This window comes from Erinaceus europaeus, chromosome 13 (genome assembly GCF_950295315.1).
Source record: "Erinaceus europaeus chromosome 13, mEriEur2.1, whole genome shotgun sequence".
Taxonomy (NCBI): domain Eukaryota; kingdom Metazoa; phylum Chordata; class Mammalia; order Eulipotyphla; family Erinaceidae; genus Erinaceus; species Erinaceus europaeus.
Window position 1 is genome coordinate 40,310,408 of NC_080174.1, and position 18,791 is coordinate 40,329,198.

An 18,791-nucleotide genomic window follows, 5' to 3' on the forward strand; every position below is an offset into this window, starting at 1 on the left:
CTCCCAGAAGGCCCCTGTTTGAGCAAGACACCTGCCCCATTACCCAGCTTAGGACTGGGACACCGTAGGGACTTTCTAACTCATTTTGTGAAGGATCACTTGAGAGGTTGATGAAACAGAGGGTGGTATCCATGTATCCTTTTGGAGTCATCTCAGTGTGGTGTGGGCCTCATGTTGGGTGGAGTTTTTTTTTTTTTTATATATATAAAAAGGAAACATTGACAAAACCATAGAATAAGAGGGGTACAACTTCACACAGTTCCCACCACCAGACCTCCATATCCCATCCTCTCCCCTGATTCTTTCCTATTCTTTAACCCTCTGGGAGTATGGACTCAAGATCATTGTGGGATGCAGAAGGTGGAAGGTCTGGCTTCTGTAATTGCTTCCTCGCTGAACGTGGGTGTTGACTGGTTGATCATATTCCCAGCCTGCCTCTGTTTTTCCCTAGTGGGGAAGGGCTCTGGGGAAGCGGAGTTCCAAGGCACATTGGTGGGGTTGTCTGTCCAGGGGTTGGGTGGAGTTTTAATAGCAAGGGCTGGAAGGCAGTGGATGAGGACCAAACCTGGGATGGGGGTGGAGGCATTGCCTGCCTGAGAGAAGTCTTTGCCCAGGTCAGTGCTCTGTCAGCACGTACTGAGTGCCAACTGCTTGTCAGACTCCAGGTGTCCAAGCTTACCTGCTTACCCTGGATCTCAGTGGAACTGATGGGGCTTGGGGGAGGGAAATAGTGAGTATACCTTCAAGTACTTGTGTATTCCAGCACCCCCACCCCCACATTCACTGTTTGTTCACATGAGGAAAGAGTCTTAGAGTGGACAGATAGTTGCTTCCTCAACTCCAGTCCAGAGAGATGTGAGTGTACAAGCTTCCTCCTAGCTGATCGAGGGGAGCCGAGCTGCTGGAGGCCTGATGTTCCAAGAGTGGAGGCAGGAGGCGGCAGTCCAGCCCAACTCTCACTTCCTGAGTCAGGTCATGACTAGAAGAGAAGCCTGCAGCCTTGCAAGGCCTCAGCTACCTTGGAACCAGCAAAGCCCAGTCCTAGACATTCTTCATGTGGCTTTTCCACCAGAGCTGGTGAGGTAGACTCCAGCAGACAAGGAGACCCTCAGAAAATGGTCTTGGAAAGTGGGCCCTAGATACCTGTCTGCTGGCCCTTGGAGGCTGACTGTTGCTTGAGGCTGACAGGCAGTTTCCTCATCTGTAAAATTAGGGCAATCATCAACCTCCTATAATTATAGCATCAGAGAAGGAACCGTAAGTGACAGGCAAAGGGCCCCAACAGGCAGGAGCCTGGGTCTTCACTGGCCTTGGTGATGGGGTTTAGAAGGATCCCTGGAGACCTCCCTCATGGTCTGGCCTCCTTGCTTCTCAGCTGAATGATCTGGCAGCCCTGGTCTTTAGCTTCTGAGGAGGCTCACTGGGGGATTGGTAAAGTCAATTTCTCTCTGTCTCTATCCTAAATAAATGAATAAATAAAATATTATAAAAAAATAAAAATGAGTAGAGGAGGGTGGTGGTTGTGGGGGAGGCCCTGGTGGCCCTTGCTGGGCCTTCCTGGAGAATGGCGCTGGCAAGAGCTGCTGTGGTGGCAGGCCTACCCAACAGGTTTGAGAGCCTGTCTTCCTCTGCTCAGAGCTGCCTGAGAACTGGACAGATACCCGAGAGACTCTGCTCGAGGGGATGCTCTTCAACCTCAAGTACCTGGGCATGACACTGGTGGAGCAGCCCAAGGGTGAGGAGCTGTCGGCTGCTGCGGTCAAGAGGATTGTGGCTACAGTAAGTCGGCCAGCTTCTTCCTGGGTGCTGCTGGGCCCCTGCCTGTTACCCTGCTTGAACCAGTCTGAGCTGTCTCTGCCCTCAGGTCACCTTTGCATCTGGCTGAGGAACTCTGCTTATAGGGAGCCATTAGGCTTGCAGGGTCAGGGTCAGTGTCCTGCTTTGCAGCTGTTGCAGCCAGAGCCGCTTCCAGCTTGCTCTCCCTCTACTCAGGCCCCCTGTTCAGGCTCTGGTGACTTGTCCATTTCAGGGGTGTGTGTGTGCAGAACCACTTATCAAGGGACTGGATGGCCACCAGAAAGCAGATTCCTCCCTCCCTAGCTTTAAGTTAACATAGCACCTTGCAGCTCAAATTTTGCCCTGAGGTTCAGTGGATAGGACACAGGCCTCTAGCTGGGTGGTGAAACTCAGAGTCTAAAGTCAGTACTCAGAGTCTAAAGTCCCTCCTAGCTGTGTGTCCTCAGGCAAGTCTCTGAGTCCTGAGGCATACCCCTCCTGTCTGTGAACTTCATTGCTTCACAGAAGGCCAGCTGCTTCTGTTTTTTTTTTTTTTTTTAGTAGGAGAGTGTGTGGGCTGAGTTGGTTTCCCTGTCTGTCAGTCACCCAGGTTGAGGTTTACTATGGGCCTCACAGCTGGGCCCTAGAGCTGTGAGGCCCTAGAGCAGATGACCTGCAGGAGAGTGGGCCCTCGGCATGCAGGCTTCTCTGACCCTTGTCTTCTCTAAGGCCAAGGCCAGTGGGAAGAAGCTGCAGAAGGTGACTCTCAAGGTGTCGCCTCGGGGGATTATCCTGACTGACCACATCACCAACCAGCTTATCGAGAATGTGTCCATTTACAGGTATGTTCTGCATTGCCCACATCCTCCCTGCCCTCTGGGGCAGTAGTTGGGGTCCAGTCTGATTCCAGGACAATGTTTTCTGTCTGGGTGAGCTCAGCACCTCAGTTTCCTCATCTGTAAATCTGGTAGAGACAGAGCACACCTGAAGTGCTTCGTGCACAGCAACTGGCTGTGCTTCAGGCACTTGGTTTAGTGGCAGCTGTTGTTTTCACCGTCACTGCTTGCAGGTGGCAGCTGAGGCCTGATTAGGCCTCAAAACCCACCTTCTTTTCTCATTCCCAGCTGATTGCTGAGTTGGGCATGGGGCACAGAGCAGCAGAAGTCACTGCCTCTTCCTTCCTCTGTAGAGCTGTGTAACTGCTTCAGTGTCCAGGGAGGCCTTGGGCTATCTGAGGCTAGACTGTAATTGGTCTCTGTATTAAGGGCAGGTGCCTCTGGCCATAGGGAGGTAGGACCCAGCCTTTGACTCCTCAGGATAGGCTTGGTTAGTGAGTTGTAAGATTTCTTTCCTTCTTTTTTTTTTTTTTTTTAATTATCTGTATTTATTGGATAGAGACAGCCAAACATTGAGAGGGAGGGGACTGGGCGGTAGCACAGTGGGTTAAGCACTCATGGCGCAAAGCACAAGGACTGGCAATGATGCAAAGCGCAAGGACTGGCATAAGGATCCGTTTGAGCCCCGGCTCCCTAGATACAGGGGGGGTTGCTTCACAAGCAGGTGTCTTATCTTTCTCTCCCCCTCTCTGTCTTCCCCTCTCTCTTAATTTTTCTCTGTCCTACCCAACAACAGCAGCAATGGCAACAATAACAACAACAACAAGGGCAATAACAAGGGCAACCAAATGGGAAAAATGGCCTCTAGGAGCAGTGGATTCGTAGTGCAGGCACAGCCCCAGTGATAACCCTGGAGGCAAAAATATAATAATAACAATAATAATAGAAGGGGTTGATAGAAAGGGAGAGAGACACCTGCAACACTGCTTCACCTCTTGCAAAGCTTCCCACCTACAAGTGGGGACTGGGGACTTAAACCCAGGTCCTTGCGCACTGTTAACACATGCACTCAACTACGTGTGTCACCACCCGGCCTGTGAGTTGTAAGATTTCAGAGCTGAAAATTCCAAGTATTCTGAGGTTTGATCACACTTCCCTCTGCCTTGCAGGATCTCCTACTGCACAGCGGACAAGATGCATGACAAAGTGTTTGCGTACATTGCCCAGAGCCAGCACAACGAGAACCTTGAGTGCCATGCCTTCCTCTGCACCAAGCGGAAGATGGTCAGTGGGGAAAGACTGGGATCCTTGCCTTGGCAGCCCTGCCCCTGGGGCCCCCATGAGGTAGGGGAAGTGGGGCCCAAAGCTGCTAATCTCTCAGAAGCCTGAAATCTAGGGAGGTAGGTATGGCTTAGTCTGTAGAGCACATACATTGCCTGGGTTCGAGTCTCCTGCTACTGCATGAGAGCACCACACAAGGGGGAAGTGCTGTGAGTGGTGAAGCAGTGCTGTATGTTTCTCTGGTCTTTCTGTCTTTCACTCTGTCTGGAAAAAAGAAGGTATGAAATCCTGGGACCCTCCTAGGTGGGTGCAGAGTTGAGGGTTCGGAGTGAAACTACAGTTGTGCAGGTGGCCTGTGGGAGAGGACTGCCTGTGGATAAGGCCAGCCCCAGTGAGTACTCTGGGCCCCTTCCTCTCTGTAGCTCATGTTGGATTTGAGATTTCTGCTATCTCTTGTCATTGGTATGGTCTTGGGCTTTATTGGGATTAGATCTTGGAGACTGGCAGTCACAGTGAGCAGAGTGAAAGGCAAAGAGCTTGCTGTGGCCAGAGCAGGGAGGGAATTTTTTTTTTTTTTAATGTACTATGTGCCTGTTTTAGTGATTGACCCTTTGTAATATTCTGTGTGGTAGAGGCTATTACTGTCTTCATTGTTCACATTCAGAAGTTATTTTGGTGGGGAAACAGACTCACAGAAATCAGCTGTTTTGCTGAAGATGACAGAGCCAGCCAGCCAGAGTGAAGGCTTAGCCCATTGTGGCTCCCCTCCTACATGACTGTGAGGAGACCAAATCTCCTTGCCTCATGTCCAGGCCATTCCCGGCCACACTGAACAGGGGTGGGGCGCGGGAAACTTTGGTGGCCTCTGGACATTTGTCTGGAACTTTCGGGTGAGCAGCTGGAGTGGATTATTAGCCCTTGGTATTGAAACTTTCACTTCCGAGGCTTCTAGTATCTAAATACCCTCTCTGTGAGGAGACTCCTGACAGATAGTGATTTTATATTTGTCTGTTAACCTCTATATACAGAACCCAGAGCCTCAGCCCCTATGCTCAATCCTTTTTCCTTTCCCTTAAGGATACACCAAAGTCTACAAGTAGCCTCCGACACTTGCTGCTACCTGTCAGGACATGCTTTTGCTCTGCTGTACACTTCCTATTTCTGCTGCCATCACCACAAATTGGTACATTAAAGCAACATAGATTCATTTTCTGTGGTTCTGGCGGTCAAAAGTCTCAAGTGGTATGGTTGGGTTGTGATCTTTCTGGAGACTCAGAGTGGGGATACACTTCTTTCCCTCTTATCATTTCTAGAGACTAGCTGCCTGACCCTCTTCCCCAGCTCAGGGCCATCAGTGTAGCATCTTTCAGCCCTCTCCCCACCCCACTTGGCTTCTATCATCACGTTCCTATTTCTGACTCTCACTCTCCTGCCCTGCTCAGAGGGCTTGCTGTGATTGGCCCCACTGGCTAATCCTAGATAATCCTATCTTAGAGTTCTTAACTTGATCACATCTACAAAGTCCCTTTTGCCGCATGAGATAACATTCATAGGCTCAGTGAAATAGCTCACTTGGATAACGTGCTGCTTTGCCATGTGCATAACCCACATTTGAGCATGGCCCACAATGCATTCAAGGGAGCTCCAGTGCTGTGGTCTTGCCTTCTGCCTACCTGTGCACCTCATTCTCCCTCCCTCTTTTTTTTTTTTTTTTCTCTCTCTCTCTACACCTCCATCTACCTCTATAAAAATAAAATAAAATAAAATAAATAAATCCACAATTTCCAGGGATGAGGATTCAGAATGCTGCAGGTTTCCTAGAAGGAGATGGACCAGGGTCTGATCCCAGCTGAGGTGCTGTGTGGCCGTGGGCAAGAACTTGCCTTTCTGTGGGCTGCCTGTGCAGAGAGTGAGCTGCTCATCCCCATGACCTCCAGAATTGTTCTCAAAGGACCCACTTTCTTTTGTGTGCCCTGTTTCTTTCCTGCAGTCTTGGAGTCCTGCCTGTTCACCCAGGGGCCTCATGATGCTCCAACGCCCTGAGCTGCAGCCTGTGACAACCTTGTTCCCACAAACACTGGCTCTTGGCTTTGTCTCTTTGAAGCCAAACAGACTTAAAAATACAAACTCATTAAGTTCCCATTGTTTGTCTCTTCCTCCCCACTAACCAGAACAGGCACTGTGCAGGGGCAGCCGCCCACAGCCATTGCTGCAGTGAGTGGGCCTGTGTAGGAGGGGCCAGAGATGCAGAGTTTTCCTCTGGGATGGCAAAGTCAAGGATAAAAGAAAGCGGATGCTAGCCCAGTGGCTCCAGGAGGCCAGGCCTGAGGGCAGAGGACTTTAGACAGGCTTGAAAGGAATCAGCTTCCCCCTAGCCCGCCCTCTGACCAAGAGGTCAATTACTGAGGAAAGCACTAGGCCACTGCTTGCAGCCAATACCAGTGCCTTGATTGGGCAGAGGGAAGGGCTGCTTCTCCCTTCTCTGCCCAGACTCTGTCTTCCTTGGTATGTTCCTTTGAGTCTGGGTGTCTTAAGTGCATCGTGGCTTCTCCTTCACCCTTTATTTTGTTTCACCTCCCACTTCAGGAAGCCCTAGAAATACCCCTCAGAGAGACAACCTAGCCCAGGGTGGTGTGAATAGACCACCTGATACCAGGGTGAGGATCTTGTGATTTCCAAGTTCTCATCTGGGTTCGTGCTGGCAGTGTGTTATTGGCGTTGAGGCCTGGACATGTTGAAAATCTTGAGATCTAGGTCACAGTGGAAGTTTTGGAGGAGAGGGATAGAAGGTGAAGTGGTTGTCCATGCCTAGCAGATACTTCCATAGATGCTGGTTGCTTTTCTTGGCCTCCGCCATGTGTGAGCACTGGGACTGGCCATGGAGAACTGAACAAAATGCAGGCATGGGAGAGCTTAGGTTTAGTAATTGAAGTCTGGGGGCTTGGTTCATGGCTGGAGGTTCTTAGGTTTTGCTGGAGCTGAGGAAGACATTCACAGAGGAGACATTTCATTTGTTTATTTTTAGTCTGCCTTTTTTTAAAAAAAAACAAAAAACTAGTGATTTAATAATAATTAACAAGATTGTAGGATATGAGTGGTACAAGTCCACACAGTTACCACTGCCAGAGTTTCACATTTCTTCTCCTCTGGACATGGGCATTGATAGGTCAATCCATACCCCCAGCCTGTCTCTATCTTTCCCTAGTGGGGAAGGGCTCTGGGGAGGTGAGGTTCCAGGACACATTGGTGAGATTGTTTTCCCAGAGATGTCAGGATGGTGTCATGGTAACATCTGCAACTTCGTGACTGAAAAGCAGTAAGATATAAAGCATCTTATTTATTTATATGAGAGAGAGAGTATGTGTGTGTGTGTTAAACCAGAGCCCTGCTCTACCATATGTGGTTGCTGGAACTGAACCCAGTGCTTCATGATGCAAGACCTGTCCTCTATCACTGCTTACCCCCCCCCCCCAAGCCCAGAAGGAGCTATTTTGAATTAGGAGTTTGCCAGATCAAAAGAGTGAAGTGACTAGAATGTAGCTGCTCTCCAGCATAGAAATTAGCATAAGGGCCAACAAGATAACTCACCTGCATAATGCAACTGCTTTGTCATGCACTGTCCAATTTGAGCCCATCCACCCCCATCGTTACTACCCTGGGGGAAGCCTCAGTGCTATAGTGTCTTCCCTCTCTCACACTCCCCTCTCCTCTTGTCTGTCTAAAAAGGTTAGCTGGGAGTAAAGCCCTGGTGACCAAAAAGAATTAAGTATATACTCTGGATAGTGTACTTGCTTTGTCATGTGCATGACCCAGGTTCTGTTCTGGCCCCCAGCACTGGAGGAAGCTTTGGGTCTAGGATAACATTCCTTCTCTGTCTCTCTGTTTGTAGAAGCCCCAGTGATAACATAGGGAAAAGAAAGGAAGGAAGAAAGAGGGAGGGAGGGAAAGAAATTTGCATGTGCAAAGTCACCAAGGAACAAAATGAGGTGGTTCACTTGGAGGTTAAGGACTCAAGTCGCTGGAACCTGGGCAGGTGGCAAAGTTGAGTTAACATTTGGGGGATCCTTGAGTTTGTATGTTGATGTAGCCTTCACTCCTTTTGGCCAAGGGCTTAGTTCTCCATATCTTTTCTTGCCTGGCTGCCTGAATGAGCAAGAGACCTGTGATCTAAGGATATGGAGGTGTCATTTCTGGGTTCAGCTTATTCCAGGCAGTGCAACCAGTAGACTTCCTTTCCTGGTAGCTGCTATTAGACGCAGGTTGGCTAAGTTTCTCTACAAAGAAATGTTTCCATGTGTCCAACTGAGGGGCCTCAGCAAACCCTTGAGGCTCTGGGCATTTAAGTGAAGGTGGAGCAGTGCCAGTGAGTGGCTAGTAAGCAAAGTGATACCCCTAATCCTGCCCAGGCAGGGTGGGGCAGAGCTGCCCTTCATCACGTGGTCATGGACATTCCTCTGGTAATCCTTTGGTACAAAGATTTGTGCTCCTTGGGCAGTGGGGGCATGTGGTCTGACTTAGTTTGAGTACCAGCTGGGCTCCAGGGCCCTGGCCCAGCTCTGCAGCCCCCCAGGTTGGCCTGGTCCTGACTAGTGGGAGCAAGACAAGGACAGGAAAAATCTGGCAAAGTAAGAGCTGGTCTGGAGAATAAGACGAACCAGCAAGTCAGAGGCACTCAGAAGGAAGGAACAAAGGAAGGAAGCAAGGCAGGCAGGTGGGCAGGTAGGCTAGCCAGACTCCTAGTACTCAGGCCCAAGCCGTCCTTCGGTCTCTTGCTGCTCAGATTCCTGCAATTGCCCTGGAAAGCAGGGCCCACCCCATTCTCATCCCTGCCCAGCCCAGCCCAGGCTTGCAGCCACCTGCACACATCCACATCTTGGGTTATATTTGGTTTAACTTGCAGCTTGAGACTTAAGGTCAGAATGGCGGGAGTGTATGCAAATGAGTGAGCAGATTTATGCAAAAACAGTAGCAGGCTTGTGCCCTCAGATTTCCTAGAGGCGAAAATAATGGTGTTTCCATGTCTCTGCCACGTTGGGTGACCAGCTCTTGCCTGGGTATATAGTGATCTGACTTGAGCTGGTAATTAGCCCATATTTTTAGTTCATGGGCAATTCTCAGTGGTAACTGGGTCTATTAAACTTGATTCAGACGTGACAGCTTAAATTGTAAACAGCTGCGAAGAGTTTCATACTTAATTACCATATTTAAGTTTTGCCATAAAGCACCCGTACTTCCATCAAAAATGTAAATGACAGAGACATTCAAATGAGATTTTATACTTTGTGGAGTTTAATTGACATGGATCAGTCAGCTTGTTTAGGGATTCTAAATTCAAGGGGAAGAAAAAGAAAGAAATAATTTTGAAGTCAGTAGCCACAGATTCATTTCTTAATTAATCGAGTTGTCTGGTAGAGGGGGGCCTAGGCTGGTTGGGCTTAAACTTGTGCCCTTGAGAGTCTGGTGCTTTCTTTTTTTTTTTTTCATTATTATTATTATTTTTTAATTTAAGAAAGGAGACATTAACAAAACCATAGGATAAGAGGGGTACAGTTCCACACAATTCCCACCACCCGATCTCCATATCCCACCCCCTCCCCTGATAGCTTTCCCATTCTCTGTCCCTCTGGGAGTATGGACCCAGGGTCATCCTGGGATGCAGAAGGTGGAAGGTCTGGCTTCTGTAATTGCTTCCCCACTGAACATGGGCATTGACTGGTCGATCCATACTCCCAGTCTGCCTCTTTCTTTCCCTAGTAGGGTGGGTCTTTGGGGAAGTGGAGCTCCAGGACACATTGGTGGGGTTGTCTGTCTAGGGAAGTCTGGTCGGCATCGTGCTGGCATCGGAACCTGGTGGCTGAAAAGAGAGTTAACATACAAAGCCAAACAAATTGATGAACGACCATAGACTTAAAGACTGGGATAGTGCAGATGAAGTGTTGGAGGGTATTCCCTATAGGCTCTTGTGTACTTCTGCTTTCAGGTATATATTTTTCCCTAGTTTATGGGCACGTGTTAATGTAAGATCTATCTCAGGGTACCTGGTCTATATCTAGGTTTGGGGACTTTATTGGGGAGTGGACCACCTGGAATGGAATTAGAGAATACTATGAAAGGAAAGGTCTCACCCAAGTGATGAAGCTGAAGGGTTGTCATTCCACACCTGAAGTCTCTGGTGCTTTCTTCCTGAGGCTGGATTTTAAGAAGGAAGCTGGATGTTGCTTCCAGCTATAGTTTCAAGCCCTGAGACTTCCACTTGTGGGAGCTCAACTGATTAACCCTGAATTGGAGTCAGAGGAGGAGGCTGAGATGAGTTGTTAGGGGTGTGGGTCCTGCTGGAGTCGGGGGAGTCTCGGGGGACCAGCCTGCTGAGCAGAGGCACTCTATCCAGTATCTCAAAGCACCTTTGGGGCTTTGACCAGCTCTGGGAATCAGGAGTGTTCAGGCTCAACTCTTGTCTTTAGGGAGCATCCAGATGGGATGACAGCAGGCATGAGAACTAGTGACATTTTTCATAGGCATGATGCCAAAGAGATAGAAAGGGCTATGGGAGCCCAGTGTTGGTGACGTGTGAGTTGGGTTTGCAGGGGTAGATGGGAGGTCCTTCATAGGCAAAGCATTAAGGTGCAGCCCCTCCTGCCAGGTAGAGTGGGAAAAGGAATAGTTTGTTTGCTGTCCTGTGCACTCCTGACATCTTGCTCCTGCTAAGAAGTGTCTAAGCCTCCCACTCTGGGATCCAGTTATTTATCTCTCCTACTTGTCATAGTGCTGAGCAGAGTTTAACTTTCCACTCCAGCTATGGCTCGTTCAGGCAGGCTCATCAGGCCCTTTCCTAGTCTGGCTTTTCTGTTCTCCAATTTGGAGGGCTGAATTGCTATTGTAAGGAGTCCCCCTCGGGTAATTGGGGTTGCTCAGGGAAATAAACATCAGTTACTTTAATTTAGACAAGTCCAAAGGAAAGGGGGAGAAAGTGAAGATGAAGAGATAGCAGTCGCAGGTGGGGCTGGAATTAGGGTGGGAATTTTGGCTGGGCTGCAGGTGGTAATGAGGCCCCAACTGCCCTTGGAGGGTATAGCCTCCTGTGTGACCAGGGAGGGGCCGGAACTCTGCCTCCACCCATCAGACATTCCACAGCCTTGGGCTGTAAGAAGCTAAATGACAGGGAGGGAAGGAGCCAGAGAGGCCCAAGCCTCCAGTTCAGACTCGCATCTGCCTGCCTCTCACCCCACTTCCTGTTTTTCAGGCCCAGGCTGTCACCCTCACAGTAGCCCAGGCCTTCAAAGTCGCCTTTGAGTTTTGGCAAGTGTCCAAGGAAGGTGAGTCTTGTTTGAGGACACGGTACATGGAGTGGAAGTGTTGAGGGGATATAGAAGCCGACTGGCAGAGAGAGAGGTGTGTGTGTATGTGTGTGTGTGTGTGTGTGTGTGTGTGTGTGTGTGTATGTGTGTGTGTGTGTCTGGACACACATCTTCATTACCTACCTGGTTGTGACTTTGGACAGGTCCCTTCACCTTTCTGGGTCTCAGTTTCCCCATTTGAAGAAATGGGAATAGCTGCCTCCCTTTCCTAGAGTGCTTGTAGGGATTAAATGAAATGTGTAGTAGCATTTCTTTTCTCTGTGCTAGAGACCTCAAACCCTCAAACCTGCCCCTCAAAACCTGTCCCCTCACCCTCACTCCAGAGACTAACCATAGCCAACCCCCCTACCCAGCAATTGCTGGGGATCCAGTGCTGGGGTCTTGGTTTCATGACATGCTGCACCTTGGTTCCACAGAGAAGGAGAAGAAGGAGAAAGCCAGCCAAGAGGGAGGAGACCTTCTGAGTGGGGGCTGCTGTGACAATACCCCCTCCCTGAAGAGCTGTGAGTCATGGGCCGGGGTGGGGAAAACTAAAGTCAGCTGCATGACATCCAGAGGGCACCTCACCCTCCAGCTCCCTCCTGAGCTGGAGTGAACTCTTGATCTTTTAATTTTTGTCTTGTTAAATAATATATTTCTGTTATAGATAAATTAGAAGATGTATATAAGGGGGAAACTACACATTTTAATGCATATCCTTCCAGATAGGTTTCCATATAAGTATATAATCATATATATTTATCTCTCCATATGCTTGTTACAACTTATTATGTGATCTACTAAAAAAAAATACCTGTTCTGAATATAGAAGCTCTTACCTAAACCATTAGTGGGGGACAGGTTCTTACTCTATTTGGCTACCCCAGGAAGTGCCGGGATGGGGCTCTGGATGGTTTGGGTGACAGGTCTAAGAAGGATATTGGGACCAAGACAGCCTGGAGGGTCAAGGATGGGGCTTGGTGGCATTGATTCAGAAAACAAATCATGCATTTCCCTCTCACATATCTGAATGGACCTCTCATAGTGGTCGCCACCGGGAACCTGCTGGACTTGGAAGAGACAGCCAAGGCCCCACTGTCCACTGTCAGTGCTAACACTACCAAGGTGGATGAGGCACCTCGGCCTCAAATCCTGAATAGCAGTGTTGTTTGGGTGAGTGGCCATGTGACCTGGGGGCCCCATGGAGATCCAGTGAGCCTCAGTCTGGTCCCTCAGCGAGGCCTAAGGCAACTCTGAGGTCTATACCCTAGTACCCAAGATTCAAAGTCTAGGCTCAGCCCAGCAGCACCCAGGCCCAGGGTGGGAAGTGAACAATGTCCCCTTTGAACCTAGGGCTGCATCCCCAGCAGGCTTGGCTCCCAGCACAGCTGTCTCCTCACAATGCATAGCCTCTTGGCCTGTGCATCCCCGGCTCTGCCCACCATAGGACCAGCCAAAGGCTCCCTTGTTCTCAGTGCGGGTGGAGTTTGCTCATTGTACCCTTCCCCCTCTGTAGCTTGAACCAGCAGCCAGACTTGGGCAGTCAGCATTTAGCCCCTGACTCCTCTGTGACTTAGGGCAAGCTCCCTGGCCTCTCTGTCTCAGCTTCTTCCATGAAGGTGATGATCTGTGCCTGCAGAATCCCCAGAGGAACCTCATGCTTCTTCTCTTTTTTGTTTTTTAAGATATTTTTTGTTTATTCGGGAATGCTTTTTACTTATTAAACAGTTATAAAAGCAATACAAAGAATTCCTGTTCACCTTGAACCCAGGTTTCCCAAATGTTAACATCTTGCATAAGCACCTTATATCATCAAAACATGGCAGGGAAAGTCATTGCTGGGGCTTTACACCTCCGGGCTGACTTTGTCAGATAGAGAGACAGAGACAGAGAGCTAGAGCTAGGAGTGACACCACCAAAGAAAGCACCAAAGCTTTCTCCAGTACAGTAAGGGCCAGGTGAGCTATTTTGTTGGCCTATGACACTGTTACATGATCTGTGGAGCTTATTCATATTTTTCCACTTGTCCTTCCAATATCCTTTTTCTGGTCACTTTACTTGTCACTTATCTTTAATTTTTAAAAATCTAGGATGTTAAGGGGTTTGAAGAGCTATTAAATACCTTTGCCTATTGGGGGTATTGCTGAGTGTTCACCAAGCAGGCACAATCTGGCCATTCCTTTTCAAGAAGTGAAGGAGGGACCTCTTCCATTTTCCCACCTATTATCCCTTACAAACTTGGAATTGTTGCTTTATTTTTTTATTTTAAGCCAGAGCTCCACTCAGCTCTTACTTATGGTGGTGCCAGAGATTGAACCTGGGACTTCAAGAGCTTTAGGCATAACCATTATGGCCCCAAACTTGGGAATTTGGACTCAGCTTTTGGAAGTGGATGGAAATGAAAACAATAAGCAAACAACTCCACTCTCTTCCTCTTAGACTTTGAAAACCACAGAAACCATCCAGTCCAATCAGCCCTTCATGTGACAGAAAAGCTGAGTTTCAAAGGGAGACCATGACTTCCCTGAGGTGTCTTGGGTGGGTAGTTCACAGAGCTGAGTGAGTATCAGCGGTAGTCTCCGATGCCCCATTTCAGGCATTGTCTTTTGTACCAGGTGTGGATCCTCCAGGTGCCCATCAGACTCCTCCCATGTCCCTTATCCTGGTAACTTACCCAGGTTTGGGACAAACCCCACTGACGGGATCATAATTCTTGCTTTGTTTTCCCCAAGGAACTAGATGACGGCCTGGATGAAGCATTTTCAAGGTACTGTGTGCTGGGCGCTTTCTGCTGGGGACTAGGGATGGCCTGGCTTTTGTGGACAGCTCTCCTGAGCCCTTTACCATGTCTGCAAACATGAACTCTCACCTCCAGAGCAAAATACTGAACTCATATGCCTCCAGAGAGGGAGCGCCAATTTTCCAGAGTTGGCCAGGTGGGCTGAAAAATGCTGTTGAATCAAAAACTCTTCCTAGTGGCTGCTCTAGCCCAGCCTGCCAAATGAACACACACTGCAGCTCAGGTGCAGTTCCTCTTCTACACCTGGTCTAGCCTACAAAAAGCAGCTTCATTACTTTTTGTGTGTGTGTGCAGACTTTTGCTCCTTCCAATGATTTGGCATTTACGAAAAGGAACAGGAAGAAGTACTGAAGTTAACCCCATAGAATGTTATATCCCGATATTTTGGCCTAGCCTGAGGGTGGTGGCACTTCCCCATTTTCCCAGGGATCATTCCTGTAGTCATGGCAACTTCCCCTGGGGCAAACCACTAAAAAGGTTTTGGCTGAGGAGGGGGCGGGAGCAGCTCCTTCTCCAAGCCCTGGAGCCTGTTCAGACAACCCCCTCCTTTCCTCCAGGCTGTGTCCTTCTTTTAAGGACACAGACCAGACCTTACTTGGCTCTCCTCTATTCTTTGGACATAACTGTCCCATGGCTGAACTTTGGGAACAGGGTCAGCAGCTTGGGGTCTGTTCAGTGGGAACAACAAGCCTTCTCATCTTCTTCCTTCTCCTCATCTCTTCCTGCTAGAACCTGATGGAAACCCCTCAATTCAGTCCTGGGGTCAGGAATGGGAACACGTGACTCTTCATGGAGGCAGACATACTTTTTTTTTTTATGCCATCATTGTTGGATAGGACAGAGAGAAATGGGGAGAGGAGGGGAAGACAGAGAGGGGGAGAGAAAGATAGACACCTGCAGACCTGCTTCACCACCTGTGAAGCGACTCCCCTGCAGGTGGGGAGCCGAGGGCTCAAACCGGGATCCTTAGACCAGTCCTTGTGTTTTGCCCACCTGCGCTTAACCCGCTGCGCTACCGCCTGACTCCCGACAGACATCCTTTTTACTGTATCTTCTTCATCAACTAACTAACCCCCTCATTTGAGAAAATCTCCCATTTACTTTTTCTAGATTACTCAAGTGCTAGATGCCTTCTATTAACTGCATTGAGAATGAGCAGAACATTAAACAGGAAATAACACCATCCCATAGTCCTATAGCCCAGATATTTTGGGCTTAATTCATCCTAATCCTACACATATATTGGATTGTTGGAAAAGTCATGATGCATTTTTGCATAGAAAAAAAAACTTAGAAAAAAATGTCATGACTTTTACAGCAACTCAACACTTCTTTTCTAAACATTGATCAGCTCACTGTATGCACACTGGGGATGCTGATATTATCCTTGAAGATAGCTAGTTCCTTGACTCCCCCACCTTCTTTTAAGGACACAGACCAGACCTTACTTGGCTCTCCCCTATTCTTTGGGCATTGAATTATGTCCCCTTTGAAGCCTATTTTTGAACAGCTCTGTGTTGAACATAGTTACAGCCAAAGCTTGTCACTATTGTGCCATCTCCCTCACATGCCTCTCTTGTGCACTTGCACCACTTTCCTGGCCTCTCTCGGGGATGGGAAGACCAGTTTTTTTGTTTTGCTTGGTTTGTTTTTTCTTCCCCTCCAGGGTTATCGCTGGGGCTTGGTACCAGCACTGTGTATCTACTGTTCCTGGTGGCATTTTTTTCCATTTATTGGATAGGACAGAGGGAAATTAAGAGGGGGAGAGAAAGATAGACACCTGTAGACCTGCTTGCTTCACTGCTCATGTAGTGGACCCCCTGCAGTTGGGTAGTGGGGGCTTGAACCTGGATTCTTGCTTGGTTCCTTGCGTTTTGCACTACATGAGCTTAGCTGGGTGCACCACCACCCAGCCCCCTATTTTCTGCCTCACAGTTTCCTGAGCTGTTTGACCCTCAAGCATAGGCTTTTTCATCAGAGATTCTACCCCTCTTAACACCAGAACTTTCTTTTTAAAAAATTTTTTTATTATCTTTATTTCTTGGATAGAAACAGCCAGAATTCGAGAGGGAAGGGGGTGATAGAGAGACAGAGAGACACCTACAACAGTTTGACCATTTGCAAAGCTTTCCCTAGGCAGGTGGGAACTGGGGGCTCAAACCCAGGTCTTTGTGCAGTGTAACACGTGTACTCAACCAGCTGCACCACCACCCAACCCCCATCCAGGACTTTCTGTCTTTGGTCCCTGTGTCCTGGAATTTCCCAGTCCAAGCCCCTTCACTCTGACCCTGGTGTTGGCTAGACTGACTACAGGCCCCCACTAGCCCCTTGCCTGGGCCCTCTACCCACACATTTCTGCCTTCCAGGCTGGCCCAGTCTCGGACAAATCCTCAGGTTCTGGATACTGGACTGACAGCACAGGATATCCATTATGCCCAGTGCCTCTCACCTGTTGATTGGGACAAGCATGACAGCAGTGGCCCCGAGCAGGATGACATCTTCAACTTCTGAAGAACCAGGGCTGGTGGACCATGTGAAGGACAAAACCCACCTGTGGTGGGGGACCCCAGCACCAAGGACCCTGTCGCCCTTCCTCCAGTCTGTAGCACTGTCAGCCTGTGGATCATAGCTGCAGCTAGTAAGCACAGGAGAGAAATGTTTAACCTGCTCTTTCTCTGAGAACTGAAACATCCCTTGAATATTTATTCAGTGACTCCTGGTTCAACACAGAAGTCTGCTCTGCGTTGGGCACAACTCCCACTGCCTAAGCTGTGCAGTGCTACAACCAGCTTCCTGCCCTTGCTTCTTGAGCAGCCTCTGTCTGCTGCAGGCGTCCAGATGGTGACCAAAGCAGTTCTTGTCCCTTTTCTCTAAGGACTCAGCTTTCCCTGGGGTTGTCTCTGCTCCTGAGAGTGGTCAGAAGATTCCTTTCTATCATCTTTTGAGCACAGGAGGGCACTGTGTCCTCAAGCTTGACTTCTGCATGGGGCCCCAGTGGGCCTGGGCATGAGCACTTGTACCTGGAGCCCTTGGAGGCAGGGGCAGCCTGTCTGACCAAAGACAGCCCAGAGCTGGCACTTTAGAGCACACGTAGCAGTGTGACCCCCTAGGGTTTCCCCCGTGGTGCTAAACTGCACAGAACTTTCTCTAAGCTTCCCTTCTTCTACAAGGAGGGGCCCAGCAAGCCTGTGAGTGGTGGTCCATGTCAGTGCTTGGCATCAGTGTGACTGGCTGCCCAGGGACTCCCAGAGTGGGGAGTCCTTTCTACACGGATTGTTTCTGTGTAGCTGCCCTTGTTGGGGCCCCCTCATACATCCAAGGTTGTGCCCTCTCTTCTGTATTGTCTGTGTGTCTGTACATGAGTGTCACTGAGCCTCCCACTCTTCTCTAGCTTCCTGGGGTGAAGTGTGAGACCTGACACCTCGGTTGAAGAGTCCTTTCTTGTCACGTCACATATGAGGACACTGAGGCTATGAGAGTGGGAGGGCTGGAGTCGAAAGTAGAACCCAAATTTGATGCCAAAGCTGCTTTCTTGCCCGCTCTTCTCACAACTCACACCTCTTCCTCTACACCCCCCACCCCTTCCCTAGCTCTGTTGTCCTCCCAGGAACCAAAAAGCCCCAGCTATTTTCTGACCAAAATGTGTTTCATAACAAACCATCTGGTGCCTTTCCAAACAGATCTGGCAGGAGCCTCTGTGCCCTGCTAGCTGTCTTGCTGTTGATTTCCATGAAAATGGAAGTGTATTTGAAGTCTGCTAATTGTAGGAGTGTGTGTGTGAAACAAAACCAAACTCTGTGAGCTTCATGCAGTTCTTTCCTAACAGCCCGACCCCAGGTCCCCAAGTTGAGACATGCCAGCAGCACGTTGTGTTCAGTGTCCCTTTTCTCTTCCCCTGTCACCCCTGTGGCTCCCAGCATCCCGAAGTCCAGCAAAGCTGATGGCACCTTCCTCACCTTGAGGTGCCCCCAGGACTGGCGGTGTGGAGCCCACATCTCCCATGACAGCGGGAACAGGTTTCACCAGCCCAAGAATATATACCATCTCTTAGAAGTACGTATCTGAGCACTTGAACCCAAATATATTAGATGTGTTTTGGGTGATGAGTAGGGTGGGGTGGGATTCATAGGGCCTCTGTGAGAATTGGCCATTTACTCCCTATCCCTGTACAGATTCTCCAGCCCCCCACCCCCTCCCATGCTAGACTTCCTTGGTGTTCACCCCTTTATTTGTCATGAGGGAGGCAGGAAGGGCTGGCCCCGGCACCAGCCATCCTTGACACAAGAGTCCAGGAGCCTGAGAAAGGCCACACTGTGTTTGTGGGAGTCGGACTGTGGCCTTTGTCCTGTCTCTGACCAACACTCAATGTGTTCCCCCTTGTATCTGCCATTAAGTCTTGTGCTTTAATTTGTGTTGCTATAAAGGAATTTCTAATGAGGAGGAGGGAAAAGTAAGTAATAAACATTCTCTTTTTGAAATACAAAGAGCACTGGGATGGAGTGGCCTGGCGGCTGTGTGGGAGTGTGTCATCTGGCAGCTCCTGCCCATTGCTGGTTGGAGCAGCACCCACCACAGGCCCGAAGTGTGTGTGTCTGTGTGTGTGTGGGGGGGTGATGGTGGTGGATGATGTATGTGACCTTCTGGTTGAAGCTCAGTAGGACCCTATCCACTCAGCACATGGGGGTGTGCAGAGAGATCTCTGTGAAACCACATCTGTCCAGGACGTCAGCTCTGAAAGGGCCTCTGAAAGTCCAGATCTGGGGC

The 18,791-nt window shown here is 49.3% G+C and overlaps 1 protein-coding gene across 2 annotated transcripts in view; it reads left to right on the plus strand.

Moving 5' to 3' along the window:
• The window catches only part of LDLRAP1 (low density lipoprotein receptor adaptor protein 1), a 28,121-nt gene extending 9,610 nt beyond the window's left edge, over nucleotides 1–18,511 (plus strand). For both annotated transcript variants that reach the window (XM_007522569.3, XM_060205569.1), the window contains exons 2-9: nucleotides 1,637–1,779; nucleotides 2,506–2,618; nucleotides 3,782–3,896; nucleotides 11,134–11,206; nucleotides 11,665–11,751; nucleotides 12,273–12,400; nucleotides 13,960–13,994; nucleotides 16,394–18,511. In XM_007522569.3, the coding sequence (XP_007522631.1) occupies nucleotides 1,637–1,779; nucleotides 2,506–2,618; nucleotides 3,782–3,896; nucleotides 11,134–11,206; nucleotides 11,665–11,751; nucleotides 12,273–12,400; nucleotides 13,960–13,994; nucleotides 16,394–16,538 (839 nt within the window). In that variant the 3' untranslated portion in view covers nucleotides 16,539–18,511. The remainder of the gene's footprint in view (nucleotides 1–1,636; nucleotides 1,780–2,505; nucleotides 2,619–3,781; nucleotides 3,897–11,133; nucleotides 11,207–11,664; nucleotides 11,752–12,272; nucleotides 12,401–13,959; nucleotides 13,995–16,393) is intronic.
• Nucleotides 18,512–18,791: the final 280 nt, after the last annotated feature.